Source organism: Canis lupus, chromosome 32 (genome assembly GCF_048164855.1).
Source record: "Canis lupus baileyi chromosome 32, mCanLup2.hap1, whole genome shotgun sequence".
Lineage (NCBI taxonomy): Eukaryota > Metazoa > Chordata > Mammalia > Carnivora > Canidae > Canis > Canis lupus.
In genome coordinates, this window is record NC_132869.1 from 21,328,631 (window position 1) to 21,347,227 (window position 18,597).

Consider the following 18,597-nt stretch of genomic DNA (forward strand, 5'->3'; position numbering starts at 1 on the left):
TGCTCTGTCAAATGAGTAAATAAAATCTTAAAAAAAAAAAAAAAAAGAAATCAGGACACAGATCAAGACACATAGAGAGTAGACTGCCACCTGCAAGTCAAGGAAAGACAACTCATTAGGAAAGCCCCTCTGCCAACACCTTGACCTTGGCCTTCTAGCCTCCAGAACCATGGCAAAAGAAATGTCTGTTGTGTAGGCCTCGTAGGCTGTGGCAGTTATGGCAGCCTTAGCAAATGAAAATACCTAGAATGGAGCTCAGGCAGCATCGGGGCCCCCAGGGGCCCCATTCCCAGCTCTCATGGAAGTTTTTCGGTGCTGTTTTACACAAGCCACGTAACATGCAGGCCTGTCACCCAAGAGCACAATAAAGGAGAAACTGCATCAAAACCTGCAGCAATTTTTTGTACATTTGTCCACTTACTAAGGACTCCTGCATCACCACTTGTGGCTGATTCAAGCTTACCCTGGGAGAACCTTGGTATTATTTGGGACAGGCCCAGGAATGAGTTTTAGAGATCTGGGTACTGCATGTAGCCCTTCCCCATGGGCTAAGAGCATGTGGATTTTGTTTCCTACCGGTGGGAACAGTATGAGCCCTCTCCCCAAGACTGGCAGGGCTGCAGTTAGACCATATAGACTGTTGGGCAAATTAGAAAGTAACAACTCCTCTGAGCACACAGTCCTGAGGGAGCCTGGCATGGCATGCAGACATCTTTGTGCAGATGAGGAAAAGGCACCCCTGCCTCAAGGCAGCCCAGCTTTGTACCGGGACACGTGGTTTGGCCAAAGCAAGCATGGCTGGATTTCAGCCCCACCTATACTCTTGGGCAGCTGCCCTTGTGCAGTGTACAACCTATACAACAACATGTAGTAGCCCTTTACAGTGTACTTCTGTCTTCTAGATCAAGTGGTCCAGGTAAACTATTTGATACAGGCATAAATCTTAAGCCCATTCGTTAAGGAATTGGCCCAGGACAAAATACATCTGTTAGAAAAAGTACATATGAGAGATGCATTAGGAACACCTACCTGATCTTCTAGCTTTTTCTGCAAACGCTGGACCCTGTAAGTAAGCTGAATGTTGAGCACGAATCGTCGGATACTCTGGAATCTGCGTCTGGCCAGCCACGCTCGTGCATATTTCTGAAGGATCACTGCCTTGTGTTCCTCCAGCATCTTCAAAACAAGATTTTATGAAATGCACATTGGCTTTCCAATTGTTTCTCTCATCAACTCCTCCAACGTTGAGAGATTCAACTACCAAAATATTCTCACGGCGTAAAATACAAATTTCATGTAATCAACCCCCAGAGTTGCACTATACCTAGAGCTTTGAAATAATAACCAAACCTACTTGTGGCGGACATATATGAACAGACAGGTCTCCTTACTGTCTATGAAGGTCTCCACGCAGAAAACCAATGAGTCACTGTGACTGGTGAAAAATAACCTGGGGAGCCCTGGGGAACCCGTGCCTAAGAAAGCGTGGGGTCTCGGCCATACCTTTCGATACCTCCTCCTTGCTAGGAGTCCTCGGGTGTAGGCCTGGATGGTGATGGTGGCCACGCGAATCAGCTGGTACAAATTGCGGACGAGATACCCACGGCAGTACTTCTGGATGATTATGGCTGCCCATGCTTCTTTCAAGGCTGTGGCCGTAACAGCTTTCCTTGGTTAAAAAGGGTGCAGAGTCAATCTGTTACCCACAGAGCACTGACTTCTAGGGCACAGTGATGAGCTTGCACAGCATTTTTCCTTTTCACTGAGGAATATTCAAATGTTTTGCAAATCTACCCATTAAACTCTAAACCTATGGACTCTAATGCCCACTGGAAGTCATTCTCATCACCTCTCCTTTTCACCCTGATCTGAACGTGGATCTGCTCCAGCCCAGGGGAACAACATGGCAGCTGACACACTCTTCACATCCAGGGCGATCAATCCACCGTCACTCACATATGTGAAAACAAAACTGGGCTTTGGCATCGCACTTGCTCATTCAGCCTTGTGGGAAATCACGCCAGAGGCTCTAGATCAGGGGTTGGCAAACTACCTGGGGACCTTCCAGCCTTCCACCTGTGTTGTCCAGCGTTATAGGGACATGGCTACACCTAGTATTTGGACAATACCCATGGCTTATAACAGCAGAGTTGAATACCTGTGAGAAACTGCAAGGCCCCCAAAGCCCAAATATTCGGCTCCTACAGAAAAGGCTTGTCAAGTCCTATCTAAAGGACTGGAGGTGAAGGTTAAGTTCTTACCTTCAGCGTTAACAACTTCACATAGCAGACAGACTTATAAATGGCCAGGTGGGATAAGAGGAAAAATAAAATAACTACTAAAAGATCTGTGAGAGAGGTCTTAGAGAACTATCATTCTGCTTGTGAGCCGGCCCTTGGTGGAAAAGTGGAATTTCTGTAAACAGTGGAAGGTTGGAAAAGACATTTCAAGTTGAGGACCAGTGAACACACAGAGGGTTAACAATGCCTGAAATATTCAGAAAAAGAGAATTTGTCTGTAACTGTCAGAATATAAGACACATGAAAAAAAATAGTGAGGTTGGAAAAATAGAGACCGTTTGTTATTTTAAAAATATATTTAGTGAATGCCAACTATGGTGTAAGAAAGGTTCTGGTCCTCCCAGACCTTCCATCCCTACGAATGCACCTAGGCCATGGAGGGCCTTGAACACTGTCAAAGACTAAGTGTAGGAAACAGGGGTCACTGGAGGCATTGAGGGCAAGTGGCTCCACCAGGCCCTGCCTGCTTTAGGAAGACAGGCAGCAGGGGGAGGCTGTGCTATGGGACCATGAGGCAAGCGCTGGTGGAGGCCTAATCTAGGGCAGGGGGGTGGGAATGGAATGATGGGACAGACACAAGAGGCAAGCAGGGGGAGAACTGTCCGGTCATGGCGATTCCCAGACAGAAAGGGGGCATGAGTTGGGCAGGAAGATAGCCCTGGGTTTTCCTGCCCTGGAGACTGCTGCTGTTGACTGGCCCAGGGCATGGGAGGCCAAGACTGGCTGCGGATACGGTACGATGGTCCCCTGGGGTGGAATGGCAGGCCCAGTTTGGAGCATGCTGAGAAGAAGGCATAAAGAAGCCCAGATGTTGCTGGAGGTTAGGCCTCAAGCTCAGGAAGAGGTCAGGTTCAGGGATACAGCCTGAGCCTTACACAGCTGCCTTCTCAGCTATCCTCACAGCAGCCAAGGAGGAGGCAGTGCAGACACACACTAGCACACGGTGCTGTCCGCGGAGCATACTGTCTCACTGGCCAGCCCAGCATAGCCTCTTGGGGGCACTCAGTGAGGGGTAGGACTGCCCTCCACTCAGCCATCCCCTTGGGAGGTGCTCTGTGCTTGCTTGCAGAGCCTTGCCAGGGATCCCCTCAGGTGTGACCTGCCCCCCAACCTCCCAGCCCACGATCTGCAGGTAGGCTGGCCAGTGGCTACTCATGGCGTCTTAACTTAGGGGCTTCACCAGGACCCTGATTGTCTTAGGCATTTTAAGTTCTCACAGAAAAGGGGTCCAGTCCCTCTACCTGGTCTCACTGAGGTTCTGACTTTCTTCAGCAAAACCTTGATGGGAGCTTCCTCTCTTCAGGGTCCTAAGTGTCATCTCTGCCATTGGAATGGGAGGCAGAGTCAGCACTACATGCCCTAAGGACATGACCTTCTCATCTCCAGGCTCCTGGCCGCCATGGGAGGGCACCCACACACACACCTGTGGCTCTCAAGGACAAAGGCCATTTGTCCTTGACAAGCCCCTCCCCCTGAGGTGAGAGGTCAAGAGAGCCTCACCGCTTCTGCCCCTTCTTGGCTCCAGCATACCTCACAGTTTGCTGGCCCCGGAAGTACTGCTGGATAGTCAAGGCAGCTTGTCTTTCTCGGAGGAACTTTTTTCTCTGGAGCCAGCCACGGATGTGCTTTTGTATCACAACACAACTCTGCCTGAGCTTATCCAGTCGGAGTTTCTCTAAATAGGCCACTTGTCCTGCTCTGAAGAAAATTTTGGTTTTACCAAACTGGTATTGATTAGAATCCTGGAAGAGAAAAATGAGAGAATCAGAAATAAAATCTTTCAGAGTTTCTATAGTATTTGGAAAAGATGCTTAGAGATTCGAAGACACCAAAACATTGTTATTTTGATGCATCTGTTCCTTGACATAAAACAGAAAAATTCTGATCATGACCCCAAAATTTATTTTTTGGGATGTCTGTTTAAAGCCACTGGGGGAAGAAATGGACTTGAGGTCCAGGGATCTGTCTGTGAGGTGACAGGGGTGTGTGCATGCTTGGTGATTCTTAGTTGGGCCACTGGGGAGCTTCAGCTTCTCATGTGTGGTTTCTACAATTAGAGTAGACCCTAGAAAGGCCTGGCTTCTGTCTTCATTTCGGTTTGTCTTCACCACCCCTTTTCTGGCCATGGTACCACCATCCCCACTTCCTTCTGATCACAACTCATTGCTGCAGCAATGACCCAAATCCACACAGAGTGCCCTGTCTGGGACCCCCCTGGGGTAGAGACATGTCAGTTGACCAGGTGCTCTAAGCCAGGTCCATCAAAGCTCCTTAGATTGTGGGAAGACAACATAGGAGAGGAGGACTGTAGTGGAGGTCAGAGCTTGAGTCTGGGTCCCTTATGGTGACACCTGCTCTCAGGAGATGGTACGCCCATGAGTCTGCTCTGATCTCAGCACACAAATGTTTGGGGCATATTTTCTTTCTTCTTTGGCATTCATGGCAATACTTCCTGAGGCAGGCAGGTAGGGAAACATATTTGGAAGGTGGGCATCTTCATAAGAGCCCGTCATTCGAAAAGCTGAGCAAGACTGACCTGGATGAGCCTGTGTAAAACCACTTTGCACACTTCCTTTTTATCACCAAATGAAAGCTCCTGTTTGGTCATGAGCACACCGTAGCGACTGTAGAATTCGATGTATGTCCACCTGTAAAGTCAAACAGGATCTGAGGCGGTGTGGCAGTGAGGAAGTGTGGCCTGTCTGTGGATCCCACTGCTGATGGGGTGGGGGTGGGGTGGAGTTGGTGGGGTGATGGTGCTGACCTTTGACTTCGCCCTGAGTACACCTGTGTGTTCCCCGTGCAGTATTTCTGCTAACACTCGCCTCACCAATTGTGCTGTACCCCCCTTCAGCTCCCTCTCCCAGGAGCAGTGGGGAGGCAGCTGGAGACAGTCACTGGCAGTGGAAATGGGGGATGGGGTGGTCAGGGGGGCCCCCATCCCTCACACCGCCACCGGTCGCCCTAAGCACAGTGGGAAAAATCTTGGGGGGCATCTTGGGGGCATCTTATGCAAGTATCTAACAAAAAGTCTGGCAGCCGCTCCCTTGGTTCTCAGGAGGCCTGAAGTTGGGAAGATCCCCCCTCCCCACCCCACCGCCCGGAAGCAAGGAGTGACAGCGAACCTGGAAGGGTAGCTCTGCGCGCTAATGCGAATCGTTTCTAAAACGCCACAGGCTCGCAGCTGCTGAACAATCCTTTTGGAGTCGAACCTGAAAGAAGATGTGTGTTAGGATGCGTGTTAGCCATGATGACAGACAAACATGCCCATGAGCAGCGCAGCAGAGCCGCCGGGAGTGTGCGCCCCGGGGGAGTGGGGTCCGCCTCTGGGACCCCCACACCAGGCACCCAGCAGCTACTCCACGGACACCTGTTGCAGGGGAGATGAGAACAGCAGCTCTGCGAAGAGTTTGGGAAGCTGACTGAAGTGGTGGGGAAAGGACAGATTCAGAGAGCAGAAGCAGGGAGGAGACTTCGCGGGGAATGGCCTTCGGTGACAAGCTGATGCATGTCAGCTTCGCATGACACCCAGAGCGGAAGAAACATTCCCGCCTGCGTCGTCCTAGTGCCCATCTGATGCTAGAATCACCTTTATGGGACACCCCCTGGCTGAGGTCTGAGCCCCTGGTGGGCACCCCCACACATATTCACCACCTCCAGGGACCGTGCACACCCCTCAGACCCCTCTCAGCTCTAGCCAGCTCAAAGACACTGCAACGCCCACTCCTAGTCTGGGGGCTTTCCTGGGGGCCCCGGAGAGCAAGTCTCATCTCATGCTGTATTTGAGGGTGAAACCTCTGTTCCTCTACCACCTTCCTTTAAAAAAACACATTTTCTTTCTTACTGAGTTATCATCGAAAGGCAGGATCATAGTAGCTTGAGGTGTACAACACAGTGACACGGTACTTGTGCATGTTGTGAAACAATCACAGTAAGTCTGGATCACACTCATCACCATACATAGTTACAACAGTTTCTTTCTTGTGATGAGGACCTTTAGGATCTACTCTCATAGTAACTTTCAAACACACAATAGAGTGTTATTAACTATAGTCACCATGCTATACACAAATTATTCTTAGAACTTAGGAAACGCTCTGGCTTTCTCAGTTGCACAAACCTTAGTTGCAGACTATTCTTTCAGAGCTAGCCCCTTTGCTTCATCCTGGAGACAAGCTGGTTTAGCCTCCTTAGAGGCACTGTGCTGGCTAACAGTTTATGTAAAGGATGGGGTTGCTCTGAATCATTAAAAAACCCAGAAACAGTGAAGTGCAAGAGAATTATAAGCAAATTCTCCAACATTGTGACAGAAATGACCTCCTTGGTGTTTTCCCTCTACTGCATAGGAACACTTACTCAAAGGGTAATTTCTCATCGTTTGGCTTGATGCATCGGACATAGTGGGGTGTGGTTGCATTGAGGGTTTCCATGAGCAAGTACAGAGAGCCGCGGAACTAGGAAACAAGGTCAGAGAACAGATGTCATGTTGAAATTTGATGCTTAGATCGAGGCCAAAAAAAAAAAAAAAAAAAAAAAAAGGAAGGCCCAACATTGGTAAATTAAGAAGAAAAGTTAACTTCATGTCTCAACATCTATTATGAAAGATTTCAATCCATGACTATGATTATTAGCATATCCTATATCCAATTACCCCAAATAGCAGGGAACTTAGCAAACATGTGGTTTGCTCAGGTGCATGTAACATTGAAGGCAGAGGTGTGATGATGATGAACTGTGGCCTTTCTTTGTATTTCCATATGTACTGGATGTGAAGCAGCTCAGTGCCCATGTCCAGGCCTGGAAGATGGGCACTACTGTGGCCTGGCTCCCGGGGGTGGTCTGGCCTAGGCCCCAGGCCCCCTCACCCTCAGATACTTTCTGGGTACCTTGCTCCCCACTGTGGTCCGGAACTGCTTGTTGTTTGGCTTGATAAGTGGCTTTGCAGATTTAACTGTGATCGCTGAACCAAAAGGGGAAGGAGGAACCGGATTTTCTCGAAAAAAGTTGGCACAGAGATGAAACTGGAAAGAACAGAGAGGATTCTAATGTCCAAAGGTGTTCACTCACAGTTATCAGCTGATGCAAACCATGTAAATGGCCACTACAACCCCAGGTAAGATGAGGTCAGCAGTCTCAACCAATCTCTACAGCCAAATCTGAATCCCAGAAGGGGACTGTCCTTCCTCCGGATGACACATGGCTTCTTTCCAGGAATATGAACAGAGGGTAAATCTGTGCAAATGTCTATATGGGTACCTGGGTCTGTATGCTGTTTCTACACCAGGAATCTCCTCCCTCCTACCTCACATTTTCATCCCTGCACATCCAAACTCTACCCATCATTCAAGGTTCTATTAAAATATTTTCTAGGGGATCCCTGGGTGGCTCAGCGGTTAAGCGCCTGCCTTCAGCCTACAGTGTGATCCTGGAGACCCGGGATGGAGTCCCACATCGGGCTCCCCGCATGGAGCCTGCTTCTCCCTCTGCCTGTGTCTCTGCCTCTCTCTCCTCTCTCTGTGACTATCATGAATAAATAAATAAATAAATAAATAAATAAATAAATAATCTAAAAAAAATATTTTCTAGCTCCATCTCTGGCACTTGCTTAGACTAATGTTAAAAAAAAAAGTAAAAAAAATTGTGCTCAACTCAAATTAATTCTGATTTCTTCTAAGTGAAAAAATCCTTTACTTGTGAGTGTCTTCTAAGATACTCATTACTTTCTATCATGCATCAATTACTTCTTTAAATGTCTTATCTGCTTAGAGTTAAATTCATTTTTTTCCTTTAAATCAGACACTGACAATCTCCTGTGGGGGGAAAATCCCTGTCTAATGAATCCTTGTATGTCTGGCTGTGAAACCAGTGGATCTGAATGTCCCACGCCTCTGAGAACCTTTGTGCTGAGCAGAGACCCATCCGTGCTTTCATGTGATCTGCATCCATCTTCTAGACTGGACCCCAGGGTATGCTTGGGGACGAGTAAGCAATTGGTGAATTAAATCAACTAATTTTGTACACAAGATGCAGGCCACTTCCACATTGAATTCTCTAACATAAATTGGTTTTAATAACTGAAGTTGTCATGCTTATGACTTACTTATGACTGTTAGTAGAAATGCTCATGCTTATATGGGAAATTGTCAAAATACTTGAATATCAACAAAGGATCAAGGATCTTTTTTTTTTTGATAAAATAATTTTTCTTGGTGTTCAATTTACCAACATACAGAATAACACCCAGTGCTCATCCTGTCAAGTGCCCCCCTCAGTGCCCGTCACCCACTCACCCCCACCCCCCTCCCTTGTCCCCTTCCACCACCCCTAGTTTGTTTCCCAGAGTTAGGAGTCTTTATGTTCTGTCTCCCTTTCTGATATTTCCCACACATTTCTTCTCCCTTCCCTTATATTCCCTTTCACTATTATTTATATTCCCCAAATGAATGAGAACATACACTAGGATCAAGGATCTTTTAAAGAAAAAGAAAAATAGGGCAATCCCGGTGGCTCAACGGTTTAGCACCGCCTTCAGTCCAGGGCGTGATCCTGGAGACCCGAGATTGAGTCCCATATCAGGCTCCCTGCATGGAGCCTGCTTCTCTCTCTGCCTATGTCTCTGCCTCTCTCTCTCTCTCTGTGTGTTTCTCTCATGAATAAATAAATAAAATCTTTAAAAACACACACATACAAAAGAAAAATAAGTACAATCTAACCAAATATTTACAAAATGAAGGCTCGTGTATGGAATATTCTTTTTTAAAGATTATCTATCTATCTATCTATCTATCTATCTATCTATCTATCTATTCATGAGAGACAGAGACAGAGAGAGAGAGAGAGAGAGAGAGAGAGAGGTGCAAAGACACAGGCAGAGGGAGAAGCAGGCTCCATGCAGGGAGCCTGATGTGGGACTCGATCCTGGGACTCCAGGATCATGCCCTGGGCCCAAGGCACTTGCTAAACTGCTGAGCCACCCAGGCGTCCCACGTATGGAATATTCTTATTTTCAAATGTTAATAAGGAAATGTTCGAAGAGGAAAAGAAAAAAACAGAAGTTATTCCTTTGGTGACACTACTTCTCATAAAGAACTGTGGGTTCAGGGAGCTTGCACATCAGAACCAGCACCCTTTTCCCCAGGTCACCCTCTCCTTGTGTTGCCCTGGTTTCTTTTATGTGCTTAGCACTACCTGCCATTGCCACTTATGTGGTTAGGGTATGTTACTCCCTCTAGAACGTGAGCTTCACGAGGGCAGGAACCCTGACTGCCTTGTTCACTGCTGCATCAGGAATCTAGGACCAGTGATGGCACATGGTAGGTGCTCCATAAATATCTGTGGATGAATGAATCAAATGTGAACTGTGGCTCTTTAACTGGTTATATATTAGCTATCTTTCCTTTCTGGTATCCACACATTTGATTTCTGATTTTGTATCTAATGAATAATTATTTGGATGCTTTCAGAAGCTTGATACATATTTTAGTCCCAATTCCAAAACAGTTATTTTTCTACGTCTGAGCTACAGGTTGCCACTGTAAGACAGTACACACGCCCACATACTTCTTACTCTTTCCTGATGAACATCTAGGTCCGTGTCAAGTTACATAAGGAATAACATTAATTACCTCTTAGGGACCTTACCAACCTTGCTTGCTCTCAGGGTTTCAACCAACATGTCATAGACGGTATCTCTGTTCTTTTCAAGGAAACCTTCACATTTATATTCTACCTATGTAGAGAAAGGATTTAATTATTTCCAAAGAAGAAAAGCAAACAGCATCTAAATATCATAGTTTTTCTCTTTTTCTTTTTCAACAATGACTAATGAAGGAGCTAAAAAGGCAATCTTCTAAAAAGAGATTCAGTTTCTGTTTTTTACAGCAAATCATTTATATAAAACCTTCAAAGCTGGGAATATGTCATCTGATGGAAAGAGCCAGGCTTTCCTAATCCTGGATTTTTCACTAGCCACTGATCACTCGGTATTCACCTATGGGTTCCCTCTAGCCACAGGTGACCGGTCATTCCCTGCGATATGTGCAGTCAATACACACATAAGTCTAAGAACTGGCTTGGGGTTCACTCTGCCTTTGAAGCCATCAGGAGGAGGAAAAAACCTCAGTGTTGCCCTTTGTGTTCAAACAGAAATATTTCCCTAAATAGCATTAATATGGTAGAAAGAATATCTGACCATTTGATCGCAGAGTGTTCAAGGGCCACTGAAGCCCTTAGAATCAAGTATAGTGGGTAAATGTTTGCACTGCTTGAATTTGGCTTCGAAAAACTCCACACAACCCTTTCTGATCCATGAGGCTTCTTGAACCCCTCAAACAACATATCCAGGGTAGTTGCTTAAATATTCAAACTCCAAAAGTTTATGCCTCTGGGTTACATAGTTTATTATGTGATATATATTTTTCATAGGTTAGAAAACACATCTAAAATAAAATTTTAATGACTGTTCATCAACAGGCTTTTAGCAGATTCTGGAATCTGGAGGCAGAGAGAGTGCTCACAGACCCATGGGCAAGTACTTTGCTTTGTTCCCTTAAGTGAGGAAGGGTCCTTGCTGTGCAGAGTTTGGGTTAAGAACCAGGAACTCTGGCTGTGTGTAAACACTCCCTGGTGAATGAAGACCTTGGATTGCTGTATAGATTCTTCCAGGCTGGTGGTGTGAGCCTCTGGTTTAAAAGGGCAAAGATATAATAATGTAGAGCTGGCCTGATCCAGGGAGACCATCTGTGGGCACAGTCACAGGTGCCTCTCTTGGGAGCTCTGGGGGCTGCGGGAAAATGTGCTGACTTGTTGCATCTAAGCACAGCCGTCTCACTTTCAAAATCATTGTATTTCCCTGGCTAAGTAAATTGAGAACCTAAGTTAATCTCACAGTGCGTGTGGTTTCTCCCTACCAACCTGCAGTCCACCCAAAATGCTGCTTTGAAGAGGTTCTTCTTAGAAGTGCCAGGGGTGAGAGAATTAAATGTGCAGAAACCAAGTACCATGAAGAGGGTCTTGAAGTAAATCCCATATGTGTATGGGAAAGTCTGATACCTTTTTTCCCCTGCTTTCCCCCATGGGATCCCAGCTGTGGAATTGCAAAAGACAACAACTAGAAAATATAACCTCAGATATTATCATTCACTTCATATGCATCTTTGCAGGAATCAATAATGCTACCAGGTTTTTACAGTGCTCCTCTAGTCCACAAAGTTCATCACAGAATTTCTAGCTTGTTGTCCCCTCCCCTGCCATCTCAGTCACAATGAATACTCTGACTCCCAGCACTAGCACTGTTCCCATGATCCCAAGGCACTGACCAGGCCCCTAGGGTGACACCCAACTGCTAAGGGCAGGAGTTTCTTAGGGAAGGAAAACAAAATGAAACATATGTTTATGGCAAGTGGTGATGGTGATTTTTCTTTTTTCCCTCTTTCCTAAGCTTTCTGTAATGTAATTTTAAAATAACTTCTTCTTTTTATTAAAGTCACATGTTTAATAAAGAATAATAGATCTATAAAGAAGAAAATAAAGATCACCTAGAAAAAGCAACATCTTGGGCCAGCCTATGTTACCACTGTAAAACATATACCACAATGTAATAAAGAAAGAAAACCTCAAAAAAAAAAAAAAAGATATAGCTTTCATTATAGAAAACAATTATGCTGTTTTGAGGACAATTTCATAGAGGAAAAAAACTGATAAGACACTAATGAATTCACGGTAAAGCCAAAATCAGAAATGAGGTCTACTAGCAGCAGACTTATCTTTAAAGCAGTACAGCTGAAATTCATATTTTGTAATAAAAACAAATTAAAAACTGTTAAACACATGCACACGTATCCTTCATCACAGCTACGTGCCAAGTGTGCTTGAATCTGGCCAGAGAAGTCCCCGGCTTCTAGCTGCACCTAGGAAACCACACCAGCTCCAGGGAAGACAGCACTGCTCCAGACCCTCACTGTACCTTGTCAGCAAAGTGCTGGATGATAAAGGATGTATTTGACATTCTGGGTTTTTCGAACAAAGAGTTCTTGTTGACAAAATTATTATATAGCTTTTGAAGCCAGTTTTCATCAGTTCCTTGTGGTAACTGCAAGAGAAAAGCAAACCAAATAGTAGGGAAGAAAAGTAGAGATGAGAGATTAATAGAGGCACAGAAAAGTTCTAATTCTGACAAACCAAGGTGAACTGATGCCTCAGAGTGAGCTGCTTACATCTGCGGCTCCTTTCTATAGAGCAGCTCAAGGTACACGTCTGTCCTTGATCCCAACAGTCTTTAGAGTGTCATTTAAACAGACATATTGATGCCCTTTTAGAAGAACAAAATGTTATAAACTAGAAGGAAATGGACATAGAGTGACTCAAGAGTGAAGAAATTTATTTTTGCAAAGTGGCAGTATTTCTATTATTTCTTCCCAAAGAAGTCTAAAAGGTTTAGGGGAAAAAATAGCATAGATTCCATTACATGAATGTGAGTTCTGTTCTCAGTTGGATGGGGAAAGGCGAATAACCTAAATGTAGTGCTCCCCACCTCGCCTCCGTCTCAGGAAAATAGCTTTTTTTTTTTTTTTTTTTCCCATTTTACAGGCTATTGAATAACCACTTCCTCAAACAAAGCTAGTTGCAAAACTTGTTCTTCATACTGGTGATATGGAAGCGATCAGTGATATTCAGCCCCGGGTCAGTGAATACCCCATTGTGTCCAAATGACTCCTGCATGCTGCTCTGTGATAGTGATCACCTAGCGAACATCTGTGTAGAGGAGGTACAAATATTTCCTAGAGGCTGCCTTGGCCTGTGCACCCTGCCCTCACTAGATCATTCCAGAATGCTTAGCCCTGCTGCCAGCCCTTTAATCTTGTATCACTCCAGGGGCTGAAACACGGGCAGTACCAGAAAGGATAATCTGTGAGAAAAAGTGTAGAATTGAGAATTTCAGGGAGAAAGGCCAGTTAGTCTTCAACATTATGACTTTTTTTTTTTTTTACTTTTTTTTTTAAAGAAATAAATCTCTGGAAAAGGAAACTAAACCTATGTTTAAACATCATAATATAATCTTTAAAAATATTTATTTATTTTTATGTTAAACCACCAAGTTTGGGGATAATTTATTTCTTTTAATTTAAATTTTAGTGAACATACAGTGCCATATTGGTATCTAGAGTAGAAACCAATTCACTGAGTCATCACTTACACATAACACCCCAAAATACAATCTTCAAACCAAAAAACGAGTACTTTCCTGGGGATTATTTGTCCCTGTGACCCCATGAGGGACACTGCTAGGCTGGCCCACTGTAAAGGTGGCTCTTCCTAGAGGGAGATAATAACAGGAGAACTAGAGACCTCTTCTCTTGAATTGTATGATACTGATTTTTCAGCTACACCTCCCAGTGGATGACTCACAAGAAAGAGGAAATAAAACTCAATTCTTGTTAGTCATTAACAAGTGGTATGAGGTTACCTGCTATTTTCACTTCCATTCTACATACGCCTTGGACAGCCTCAAAGGGCTTCTCCTTGCTGGACATGACCTGAGATGTTGTGCACAGTACCTAAAGGTGGGCTACACATGAAGAGGGTGGGAAGCTCAGCTGGCCCTCTGGGGTTCCTACTATGGACTGCTATCCCAACATTAACATCATCAATTGGGTAACATGTCAGGAATTCACACACACACACACACACACACACACACACACACACATCCAGTTTGTAATATTCTCATCTGTTACTATGCAGAAGTTGAACAACAACAAAAAAATTTAAGTTACCAAGCATTCTTCATCCAGTAGTTCCAAAATACCCATTTTTGCTTCAATCAGGTCAATAACTGGTTGATTGTCATAAAAATCTATCAGCGTCCAAGGGATATCTTCCTTCATGTATTCTTCTTGTTCAAGTTTAAAGACATGCTGGAAATCCAGAAATTAATAGAGTAAATAAAACAGAACATTAAAGTGTGCTTCCAAAGTCCAGGACGTGAGCATTTGGAAAACACAGATACCTGACTGTTTTGTAATGTTTAGGGAAGACTTTGAGGTGCAGATACCCATGATGGATGATGCAGAGTTCCTGACATGATCCTCCCACCTGGTCTGAGTGGGACCCCACATCCTGTTGCCTCCAACACGGAGCCCACTCAGGGTGGTCCTGCAACCCCTCCCTGCTCACAGCACTGCCGCTTTCCAAGACAGATGCAGCCTCTAGGGCTGGGTGGGAGCCAGCCTGCCTGAGAATGCTGGCTGTGAGGACAGTGTCAGAAGCCAACACGTGGACAACTTTGTTCATGACTAGTTCAGGCCATAAGGGTGCCAGGGAGGCTCCCCAGAGATCTGGCTTGGGCTCATCCTAACTGCAAGTGGTGGGGAGAGAAGGGGTAGCAAGGAGAAAGCCTCCCACAGAAGATCCCTCTGCCACCACAGAAGCCCAATCGGAGGTTGTGAAACATGACTCTTACACAAGCCAGAGAGAGCAGAGTAGTGATGGGGGCGGAGGGGAATGCAAAGGATGGTGGGGTGACTTCAGGTGAGTCATGCAGCATATCTACCTGGAATAAGCTTTACTTGTAGTTATGAAATACTAAACTTCTAGGGAATCCTTGAGAATGCTAACAAAACATAAATTTGCAATGGAGTGAAATTTAATGTTATACATGGATTAATTCTAAAGTGCAGAAAAGGAAAGAAAAGAAACACTTACTATGATTCAATGTTAGGTCTACTCCTCATAACAATATTAGGCAGGCGGATACCAGTGACTTGTTTTTCCAAAAGAAGAAACTGAGGTTCTGAGCCTGAGGTCTCAGAAGAAGAAGGCGGGAGAGCAGAGAGTCAAAGCCAGTTCTCTTTGAGCAAAAGTCCATGCTCTCCATGATGTCATACTATTTTTTCCTCAGGAATTGTTTGAGAGAAGCTGAATTTCAACAGATGAGCAGGAATTTGCCAGATCAAGAAGAAGGGATGGGGAAAGGACAGGAGCCGGTGGGTTATGGCACAGAGGGAAGCAGGTACAAACATAAAGAGGCTTGCAAGGCCCTGGGGCCTTCAGGAAACTCCAGCATTTGGTCCTGATGCTCAGAGGGTCTGTGAGCAGGTGCAGGCAGGTGATGGACTCGGCTGAGCTCATGCCAGGCGGCTAGAACAGGATGGAATAGGCTGGGAAGGTGTGATTTCAAGACAGGGCCACAAGGTGGTGCAGTGACCCAGCGTGGGGCTCCTGAGGAGAGGCCGTGGTGCACACGCAGGGCTGAGAACCAAGTTTCAAGAAGGCGGAAGAGTCACCTACCAGGTTAAACTGCTGCTGCAGCTTCTCATTAGCGTAATTGATGCAAAACTGTTCAAAGCTGTTCACATCAAAGGTTTCAAAACTGAAATATGGTTTGAACAAGTTAAAACATCCGTGCAGGGCACATGCATTTGTTTACAGATAAGCATTTTTTTACAAACTTCATAGTTTAAAAGTTGGCTGTTTTCTGCAAGTTTTAACTACGCTTCATAGCTTCTGGTTTTAATATCCTGGCAGTTTATAAATCATCTTTTTCCAGGCGGCCTCTGGAAGGAATCTGGTGTGTACAAAACGCCTACCCTGAGGCGGCCTCATGACAGGCTGGTCACAGTGGGCTGTTTGCTTCACATAACAGCGCCCACAAACAATTACTCTCTTTGTGGATGAGGAGCTAAAGCTGCGAGAGGTCACGAAGCATGCCTGAGGTCACGCAGGGAGTGTCGGACTCAGTGGAGAACCTGCCTGCTCACAGCACCTGTGCTTGGGGGGTTGGGGGGGCGGACAAGGCCGCTGCTCCCCACTCTGCTGAGTGAGGGGCGGCACAGCTCTGCCTCCCCACGGCCTGGCTTCAGGGTTTGGAAGACAAGGGCAAGATCAGTAAAGAGCCTACAGCACAGCAGACGCCAAGGCGTCTATTTTCAGACTTTGAATACTTGTCTCTAGAGTTGCAAACCCAGGGCCTGGGAGGAGGCAGGTGGTGAGAGAAACAGGAAGCAGGTGGAGGCAGCGCTGCCGTGAGCGGTGCGTGGGCCACAAGCAGGGCTGTCCCCTGGGGCAGCTGTCGCTCAGCTCCTGGCCGCGACCAGGACTAGCACTGGGCTGGCTGTGAGACCGCCCGACCCCCAAGGAAGCTGGGAATGTGAACTGGCGCGTGAACTCTCTCACTCTACAGCCAGGTGAACGCTCCTGCCAGGAGGAAGCTGAGCGCTGCAGGTATCGGGCTTGGTGCTCCGCCACCTCACTTAACCCTGACGCGCAGGGCGCGGGACCAGCAGGACCCCTCATCACACCTGACAGCCAGAGGCCAACAGCAGCAAGCGGTACCAGACAAGCATTTTGACCCCAGCTCTGGGGTCTTCAAAGCCTTGGTTCTTAATGGCTCTAATCGTGAGTGGTTCCTGCTGGCTCCAACCGCGGTTCCCTGGGAATCCCACTTGACTAACCCAGGTTGGCTCAGGTAGGAATTTCTGAGTGGGTTAAGGACCTGGATGGTGCTCTAGACAGCTCCAGGGTGACTCAAAGCAGGAGTAGAACCCACATAGCTCGGGCTGGGGGTGAGTCCAGAGGGCCTCGTGGTGCTCCACGGCCCACAGCCAGGGCCAAAGGGGAGGCTTTCTAGAGCAGGGGTGGAATATCAAATATCAATTATTTTCCTGTCCTCTTACATACTCCTTCTTCCAAAAACGGGCCCTCAGATCTGAAATTCAAAACCCACGGAAGGACCTAAATCTTGGACCTAAAATGCCAGAAGCACATTAGCTATTACAACACTTCACGTGTGAATGATGCTTATGGTTCTTAAGATGCCTTCACAATTTTTTCCATTTGAAGTTCATCATAACCCTGCGCGAGGGGCCCCAGCTTACAGAGGCAGAAACGAGGTTTGGAGAGGTCTTGTGACTTTCTTGGGGCCACACAGTGGTGCCACAGCACTCCCTCTCCGGGTCCCGACCCCCAGCCCTGGGCCTTGCTCACTCTGGGTGCACGGCACGTAGACGCCAACTGGCTGGGGAACCACAGGGTTTCATGTTGTTCTGAGCCGAAACCTCAAGGCTCACAGCTTTGCCTGTCATCATTTTCAGTGCTCGTAACTTCTCCTTTGAGGCTGCTGTATTTCCAGGTCCAACTGAGCCCAGTTCTCTCAAAAGCTGCCTGGCGTGCGTGAGCCGGGGCTGATCCACAGGAACATGCCAGATGGGGAGAGGCCTGAAAGGGTTCACCCCAGGCAGCAGCAGCAGCACTCAGAAAGGACCTCATTCTTTTAGAGGGGCCTGTTAGTTCTGACATGGCAGCAAGCACTCAACCTTTAGCATTTTTGAAGAGGATTTTAATTTTAAAATTTTAATTTAAGGTCTACTCTAAGCATGTTCTTATAAATTTAGTTACTGTCTCAGGTTTGCTCACTTAACCAAAACTTCGAATTCCTTATCCCATTGGCCTCCAGGCTTCATGGATCTGACTCCTGCCTGCCTGACTCCTCACTCACTTCGTGTACTCAGCTGCCTCCTCTCTCCCCTGGCCCCCGTTATCTCTGGCACATCCATCTGCTCTCTACTTATTCCCATCACAAGAACCATCCCAATCTCTAATTGCCTGCCGGCTTTCTCTACTAAAATTTAAGTCCCAAAAAGACATGGGCCATATGCCTATTCTGTTTATCAATCCCACCCATCACATGTCTGGCACTTAAATAGGTGTTGACTGAATGGAATAATATATCCTTAGAGGACTGTTTATTTTTAAGACATTTAAAAACACAGAAAAGAACAGAATACTATAGCAATCACGTAACTCTACCAATAATAGAGACCATTGTTTAAAAAGATTATTTCTTTTTAAAAGTCTACTTAGATTCTCACTGGCTCCTCAAATCCTCTTTGTAGCACAAGACAAGGTAAATCATTTACTAGACTATCCCAGTAACGTATCAATATTTTAGAACTGTTGACATACGCTATTAATTGGGAGTCACATGTATTAACTCAGAATCTAAATTAAACAAAGTACCTCCCTTGAGGCACTGTCTCACATTACACAGCTATGGGAAAGCCGATTCTCTGCACCTGGGTAAAAGTTCAACAGCATCATCACGGCCCATCTGCTGTGGGGGCTCTCCCCTTTGTATGGGGAGGAGGGGTTGGCCTACTGCTCACTGGGTGGGAGGGAACACACTCCAGGCTGAGGGGGACACCTTGAATGGAATGATCTGCCTGAGAAACCAGGACTGGTCCTGGGAGGGGTGAAGCGTTGAGCATCTGAAGGCAGCTGTTGACAAACAAAAGCCTGAGCA

The 18,597-nt window shown here is 46.1% G+C and overlaps 1 protein-coding gene across 2 annotated transcripts in view; it reads right to left on the bottom strand.

The window, feature by feature from the left end:
• MYO5C (myosin VC) overlaps window positions 1-18,597 on the bottom strand; it is a 94,988-nt gene that overhangs the window by 41,548 nt on the left and 34,843 nt on the right. For both annotated transcript variants that reach the window (XM_072808547.1, XM_072808546.1), the window contains exons 11-21: window positions 15,588-15,669; window positions 14,075-14,215; window positions 12,265-12,390; window positions 9,946-10,029; window positions 7,187-7,321; window positions 6,657-6,754; window positions 5,426-5,512; window positions 4,837-4,948; window positions 3,831-4,042; window positions 1,504-1,669; window positions 1,030-1,176 (exon numbers count right to left, since the gene is read on the bottom strand). In XM_072808547.1, the coding sequence (XP_072664648.1) occupies window positions 1,030-1,176; window positions 1,504-1,669; window positions 3,831-4,042; window positions 4,837-4,948; window positions 5,426-5,512; window positions 6,657-6,754; window positions 7,187-7,321; window positions 9,946-10,029; window positions 12,265-12,390; window positions 14,075-14,215; window positions 15,588-15,669 (1,390 nt within the window). The remainder of the gene's footprint in view (window positions 1-1,029; window positions 1,177-1,503; window positions 1,670-3,830; window positions 4,043-4,836; window positions 4,949-5,425; window positions 5,513-6,656; window positions 6,755-7,186; window positions 7,322-9,945; window positions 10,030-12,264; window positions 12,391-14,074; window positions 14,216-15,587; window positions 15,670-18,597) is intronic.